The sequence below is a fragment of the Periophthalmus magnuspinnatus genome, chromosome 10, assembly GCF_009829125.3.
Source record: "Periophthalmus magnuspinnatus isolate fPerMag1 chromosome 10, fPerMag1.2.pri, whole genome shotgun sequence".
Lineage (NCBI taxonomy): Eukaryota > Metazoa > Chordata > Actinopteri > Gobiiformes > Gobiidae > Periophthalmus > Periophthalmus magnuspinnatus.
Genome location: NC_047135.1, coordinates 7007806 through 7015559, shown reverse-complemented (window position 1 = coordinate 7015559; position 7754 = coordinate 7007806). Strand labels below are relative to the sequence as shown.

The following is a 7754-nucleotide window of genomic DNA, read 5'->3' as shown; positions in this document are numbered from 1 at the left end:
TAAACCAGGACAAAACCAGGACTAAATAAGGAGGACAAAACCAGGATAAAACCAGAACTGAACCAGTTCTAAATCAGCACTAAACCAGGAATAAACCAGGACTACATCAGGTCTAAACTGGGACTAAACCAGGACTAAACGCAGAGGATTAAACCAGGATTAAACACAGAGGACTAAACCAGGACTAAACCAGGATAAAGCCAGAACTAAACCATGAACAAACCAGGACTAAATCAGGATGAATAAACAAGGACTAAATAAGGAGGATTAAACCAGGACAAAACCAGGACGGAACCAGAACTAAACCAGGACTTCCTGAGGACTCAACCCGGACTAAACAAGAAGGACTAAACCAGGACTAAACCAGAGCTAAACCAGGACTTAACAAGGATGACTAAACCAGGACTAAACCAGGATAAACCAGAACTAAACCAGGACTAAACCAGGATTAAAACAGAACTTTGATGGGTCTACACCACCAGCAGTCCTTTTCATACCCTACCCCATAGAGCTCCACCATCCTGTATAAAGCATATTTAGGGTGGCAAACACCATCTGTGCCGTGTAGGAGCCTTTTATAATCTCCGCTCAAATGATTGGGATGATGAGTCAAATTTACATAGTTGAGAAGCAGGTCCCAGCGTGGCATCGTCTGGTTTTGTTTACCGAGCTCGGCCTAAATAGCATTTCTGTTCGTTTACTTCGATATAATGACGTTTTTGTCTTAAATAATAATCCAAACGTTTTCAAAAATCTCAACAGGAAGCAGCCTCCTACATGAGTAATACAGCAGATGATTGGCAAGATAGTTTGTGTTAAAATAACTTGAAAAGAGCAAATTGTAGCAGAAATAGCATCGCAAAAGTGAAAGTTTAAAAGCATTTTCTGAACTTGAAGAAACTCCACAATTTTACGAGCTGAATTACACTGATTATGTCTTCGTGAAAGAACCGCTGAGTGAAAGAAAGAACATGAGAAGCGAACATTTTGTCTAAGTTCATAGAAAATGAGAACGAATTTGAGCGTTTAACTAAATTGTGATGACTGGACGACAGGAGCAAAACGTCTTCAAAAGTTCACTCTTATGGGCAGTAATGGGATAGAATTACAGGCTGATTGATTACTGTCATTACTCTGGGTTTAGACCTGTTTAGTTTGCGAAATACACTGGTTTAGTCCTTGGGGAGACTAGGTTAAGTCCTGGTTAAAACCTGGTTTAGACCTGATTTATTCCTATTGTGAGATGGTTTAGCCATATATCATTTAGACCTTTTTTTAGGCCTAGACTTTGTTTTGTCCAGGTGTAGTCTTGGTGTAGTCCTTGTTCAGATCTGGTTTAGACCTGGTTTAGCCTTGGGTTAGAACTGGTTTAGAACTGGCTTGGACCTTTAGTCTTGGTTTAGACCTTGTTTGATTGTGGTTAAAAACATCTGGTTTTAGACCTGGTTAGATCCTGGTTTTGACCTGGTGTAAACCTGGTTTCGTCCTTATTTAGACCTAATTTAATCCTTGAGTAGTGTTGGTTTAGTCTTGTTTTAGACTTTGTCCGTTTGGTTTAGAACTGGTTTTGTTCTGTTCAGACCTGGTTTAGACCTGGTTCAGACATGGTTATGGCCTAAACCTGGCTTAGTTCTGGTTCAGTCTTTGTTTAGACCAGTGTCAGACATGGTTTTGTCCTGGTTTAGACCTGGTTTTGTCCTGGTTTAGACCTGGTAAGACCTCTTTTAGACCCTGTTTAGACCTGGTGTAGACCTGGCTAAACGACCTGGCTTATTTAGACCTGATTTAGTCCTCGACCTGGTTTGGGGCTTGTTTAGACCTGGTTAGTCTTAACTGAGTCCTTACTTTGACCCAATTTAGTCCTGGAGCTAGTTTGGGGCTTGTTAAAACCTGGTTTAGTCCTCGTTTATACCTGGTTTTGAAATGGTTTAGACCTATTTTAGGTCTGGTTTAGATCTAGTTTAATCCTGGTTTAGACCATGTGTAGACCTGGCTGAGTCTTGATTTATCCCGTTGCTTGTTTCATTTCCCTTTTGTAAGCAGCATTAACACATTTTATTATCATATTCCTAAAAATATTATCACAGATTTATGCCTGGCCCTTGTGCTCTATAAATCTGTTATACTGCTCCATGTTGCCATCCCCCATTAAGTAATATCGACCCTTTATGACGCACAAAGCTAGTTTATTATGTAGACAGTGTCATTACCACCACAACTCATGAAAAACACAAATAAATCAAGTTAAAATGGTATCAGGAGATATGACCTACTTTAACATGGGAACTTTATTCCTGTTTTGGCAGTATATATGTTTTAAAAAAGAGGTCAAAGAGATGCCAATGGGGCCAATCTAAACATACATAATATTTAAAGGCGCAGTACCTGATTTTGTTTTTGTTTTTTTTAAACAGAAAACTAGTTCATTTTAAACTATTTGCAGCAGTACAAATTTCTGAATTTTTAATGCATTCTGAACATCCTAATTATTCACCACGATGAGTTTAGAAGCACTTTTCAAAATTTTTAGAGACCAAAGCAGTTTTACCATCACAATATTGCTAAAATTATACTTCCTGATTATCAGTCATAAAATGCTTTACTGTTAGCAGACAGACTTATTTTGACCTCAAAAGCTGCTTACACAATATAGCTACAATATATCTGTAATGGGACAAAATGTGCACAAATAAATGGGAAAAAATTTAATATTGGCACTTTAATTTCTTGACCTTACAGGGAGCTGTTGTTAGTGAAATAGTAACATAGTAACACGGTTCGGATAAGAAAAGTTGTGGTATAATTGAGAAGTGTCCTACATAACTTGCCTGTATCGATATGTTTGCCTGGAATGTTCCACAGTCTGGCATTATCTGTCTTCATGGAGAAAAGCAGATGATTCCACCAGGCCAAGTTACATGGTTTTATATGCTCTTTTTATTTCTAATTTTGTATATTTCCAAAACAACATTTATAATCAAATATTTCATGTCAAACTCTAGAAGGCAAAATACACATTTAGATCCGTATGTTACTGTTTATTGTTTTGAAAATGCTATATCCACAGAAAAAAACATATTGACATATTTAATAAGTTTCAGTTTTGTTCTTGATGCTTTGAGTCGCCGCTCCCTTTGCTCCCTGCGCTTTGACACTTCAGAGCACTATCACAACAAAATCACAGTGAAACTACTACACGTCGCATCAGGTTTGTGAAGTTGTAGTGCACTGTTTTGTATCATGCTTTTGTATATTTATGTAAAATTGCTGTGCAGAAACTGGGGGAGAATGCTAAATTACTCAAACACTCAAACATGGATGGATGACATAAAACAATCTTCAGACATGTTTTGATGAGGGAACAATGTTATAACATGGTAGAAAGAGTAAATTTTGCAAAATAATCTCTTTTAGGCCATTCTACAGTCCAGGATAATTACTAGTTTGCGGGTCCTCATTATACTGCCATCACTGAAATCTGAAATCATTACACCCAAAAAAGTCGCCTCAAAGAATGGTTCACTGTCAGTTTCATTTGTCTTTCCTCTTCTCTGTCCCCTGGTGCAGACTCCTCAGAGCAGACCAGGACTGGAGCAGCAGAAGGCCAGGCACTAGGACCCAGATGCCGTTAAAGAAGACCAGGTAAACCCATAGATGTAACCAGGAAGAGGCTTGGTTCAGGTGAGGAGACCCCTGCAGCCAATCAGGGGCAAAGGTCATCCAGCCTCCGTACAGCTCACACACACACAGAGAGATCTGCAAGAAGTGTCTGCAACAAGCACATTCAACACATATTTCCATAAATTTTTCATTTATTTATTTATTTTGAGCACAGGTATACCTAAAGCACATCTCACAAACTGTTCTTACAAAAGATCAAAAAAAGTGGGAAGAAGAAAACTTGTCAAGTCCCACCCCTATCTTCAATCAGGACACAAATCAAACGCTTTGTTTATGCTTCCTATTTCATTGAAGGAAAACAAGAAAAGGGGAAAAGAGAAAAAAGAACACATATATCTATACACATATACATACATACATACACACACATATATATGCACACATACATACCATTTATACACACATACATATCATATATACATACACATACATACTTTCACGAGTGGTTCGAACATTAGGTAGAATCAAATTTCCATAGTCGCTCAAATTGTAAGATCTCTCTTTAAGAGAAAAACACTTTTGAATGTTACATGGTAATAATTTATTAAAGGCTTTGAATAATGTAATTACAGTATAATATTTTACAAGGTGAAGAAATTTTAATAATTTGGACTGGATGAAAAGATTGTGAGTATGATCTAGAAAACCAGCCTTGTGAATGATCCACACTGCTCTTTTGCAATAAGAATAATGGGTTAGTTGAGCGTTGGCAATTATTTTCCCATATTTCAACACAATATGTGAAATAAGAGAGAAAAAGTGAACAAGATAATGTACGGAGAGCATCGTGATCAAGATATTTTTTTGCTCTTGGCTATTTCAGTTTTTATATGCCGGATGTGCGCTTTCCATGATAATTTGCTGTCCATAATTACTCCTAGGAATTTATTCTCCAACATGTTTTCAATTTGTACACCCTCAATATTTATTTGTAATTCTGGGTTGGTTTTAGGTCATTACTTTGGTCTACTTAGAATTAATGATGGTTTATTTATATCATTCCATTATTTTATTTTATTTATTTCCACATTCACAGCGGCGACAAACTCAATATGATTTAAACTACTATCAAAAAATGTTAGTTTCATCAGCAAAGAGAATTACTTTTAATGAACATGACACATTAAATATATCATTTATATAAAGATTGAAAAGTATAGGCCCCAACACTGACTCCTGGGGAACACCACAAGCAATGCCAAGGTATTCAGTTGAGTATTCTCCCATTTTAACATACTGGCTCGTCCTCTTGAGTAATCTCTTAGCCAGTATCCACCATTTGCCTTGTGGACAGTGCTGCAAACCCTTGGCCAAAACTAATATAAGTACATTTTTGTTTACTACATTCCATATGTGTCCATTTCATACTTTTGATGCTTTCAGTGAGAATCAACAATGCATGTAGGTATGAAAATAAAGAAAGTACAAGAATGTGTGTAGGGGTTGTGTATATCAGCAGGCCAACACACACGTCTCTGTACAAACCTGTAGTGTTTGTTGTGGACCACTGCATAAATCAGAGCCAGACATAGGGCAGAGCAGAGCAGCACAGTGAGCAGCTCCACAGACACTATCCCCGGGTCTGACACCAGCCAGCGACTGTCAGCTTTACCGTACTCCTGCCCTGGATACACAAGAGATTACAGGAAAGAAGGTTATTTTAAGATGAGCTGATATGCCTCTATCAGATGAGACCGGAGCCAGTAGACCTGTACTGAAGTGTATTTTTATGAGAAATATCTCTAAATTAAACCCACAAATGTTTAACCTTATTATAGTGACAAGTACAGTAAAAAGGTTATTTTAAAGAGAGAGTATTGAGCTTTTTACCATGTTATAACATTGTTCCCTCATGAAAAACATGCCTGAAGAGGTCTTAGATGTAATTTTGCAGTCTCTCTCAGATACTATTTGAACTCTCTTTACGATTAGCTGTAACATTTTGTGCAATGCTCCGCCCAGAAGCCTATGTCATCCATGCTCCCACGCGACAATTCTCCATAAATATACAAAAGCATGACGCAAAACTGTACACAGAAACTTCACAGATCTGATGCGATGTGCAATAGTTTCATTAGCGGGATGCAGCTGATTGTGTTGTGATAGTGCTCTGGGGACGGGAGTGACTTTGCACGGAGAGGAAAGGGAGGAGAGACTCGTTAATAAGTTGTTTTCGACGAATATAGCATTTATAAGACAATAATAAGTAATGTGGTGATCTAACTATGCTGTGTGTTAGCCATTAATACCCCATAGAACTAAAATACTCCGTCTTAACGTAGTATAACTGATGATCGTTTATCAGATGAGACAGGAGCCAGGATTCCTGTATTGATGAAAGTGTATTTTAATGGGAAATTCACAAATGTTTAACCTTGTAATCCACTTCATTCAGGAAGTTGCCGCGGGCGCAGTCATTAATTATACCCCTTCATTCGGGTTGTATTATTTTGCATGGGGCTCCCAAACTTGACAGCAAATAAGTTTGACGGGGATTACAAAGCCGTTTTAAAGCCTCCAGAGACGTGTTTCTCACATGAACACTGAGCATTTTACACAGATCTCCCTACTTAACGTGCTTTGAAATAGATAGTAGTGACAAGGTCCTTTATCCAAACAATATTTTTCCAACTCCCAGTACAGTTAAACAAGTAAGTAAGTAAATTGTGATTAAAGTTTCTGTACACAGTTTCTATTGTATAAGCAGCTCGTGAGGTCAAAATATGTCAGCTGTGTACTCCCTGCATCTAATTATAAAGCATTTTTGTGTCAGGGGATCATCAAGTGTGTGGTTAGCATGCTAGTCAGTGTTAGCTGTACTGTCACAACAACTGTCTGAAAGTTGTGAAAAGTACTCGTAAAATCATTGCAGTGATTAATTAGTATTAGTGGAATGTATGAGTTAAGAGGATTAACATTTGACCACTGCAAACTGTTTAAAATGAACTTGTTTCTAAGGAAGTAAAAGCCAAGTACGGTGCTTTTAAGTCAGGTTGAGTATAGTTAGATTAAGTTTATTTTAGCCGGTGAGGTGGACTTACAGAGCTGAGCCAGAGGTCCCTCAGACGTCTCCACAGATCCACCCAGTGACATCCAAACAAAGGGCCCCTCCTGAAACACAGCGATCGATGAAGATTAAAGCTGCACTGTGTATCTTTTGTGTTGCTTGGAATGCTCTACAATATGGCGTCTATCTGCCTTAATTTTATGATCATAGATTTGGCCGGGTTAGTCGATCTCATGGCTTCCCGCTTAACTTATCGTAGCAATAACGTATCCATGGTGACAAGGAGGCGTTTACGTATTACATCTATGCATCGTTATAGCAACCGTATCAAAAATAAGGTGTACAAAAGCCTGAGTATTGTATGAGGTATCTGGATTGCAAGTTTGCATTGACATGTTACCAAGGTGATGTGGACAATGACATCATAGAAGAGCCAGGTCAGCACCCATTGGTCGATCGTTGAGCTCTTCCCTCCCACTCGACGCATCATCAGGTAAGCCGCCACCCCCTGGAATGCGCAGGCCAATAGGGAGACAGCGGAGACCATGGAGAAGATGGGTTCATCGGGAGAAGGGGCGGAGCTCACTTTCGTATCCATCTTTTAAAAAATATATGACGAACTACACAATGCAAGTTATTCAAATACAATAAAATAGTTAAATCGCCTATACCTCTACCTATGCACTTGAAATTCTACAACTGATAACCTATTTCTACTCAAATATATGTAAACTGTTTCTAAAATTGAAAGCAACTTCTATAATCAACCCTCCTCAAGCTAAAATCCAAACTGAAGCGCTGTCTTCCTGTATTCCCACCCCTTTCCCTCCTCCTGCATTAGGATTGGTCCAGTAATAAAACAGACCACTCTAATCCCGCCCCCAGCCTCTCCTCCTTGGCTCTGATTGGTCCTCTGGCTCTTTTTCTCTGTTTGAAGGCTTTGAGTTAGGGTCAAACTTCAGGAGAGAGTGCGCAGACAGAATAGTGCACAAAGTAACATGCTACGCCCAGTGGTAAACAGTAGGTCCATGTTCCTCTTTAGTTTAGTTTTAGTGTGGCCCAGTTT

At 38.6% G+C, this 7754-nt stretch overlaps 1 protein-coding gene across 1 annotated transcript; it reads right to left on the bottom strand.

Moving 5' to 3' along the window:
- Window positions 1–3130: 3130 nt before the first annotated feature.
- ebpl (EBP like) lies at window positions 3131–7448 on the bottom strand. The gene is made up of 4 exons (XM_033974319.2): window positions 7089–7448; window positions 6723–6792; window positions 5167–5305; window positions 3131–3769 (listed from the first exon to the last, which is right to left on the bottom strand). The coding sequence occupies exons 1-4, from the start codon at window positions 7284–7286 to the stop codon at window positions 3532–3534; spliced, it is 645 nt and encodes a 214-aa protein (XP_033830210.1). The 5' UTR covers window positions 7287–7448; the 3' UTR covers window positions 3131–3531.
- Between the last annotated feature and the right edge of the window lie 306 nt (window positions 7449–7754).

Coding starts and splice junctions, on each gene's coding strand:
- ebpl (XM_033974319.2), bottom strand. CDS start 7,286: ATGGATACGAAAGTGAGCTCCGCCCCTTCTCCCGATGAACCCATCTTC. Junction 6,793..7,088: donor TCATTGTCCACATCACCTTG/GTAACATGTCAA, acceptor GCTGTGTTTCAG/GAGGGGCCCTTTGTTTGGAT. Junction 5,306..6,722: donor GGGACCTCTGGCTCAGCTCT/GTAAGTCCACCT, acceptor TTGTGTATCCAG/GGCAGGAGTACGGTAAAGCT.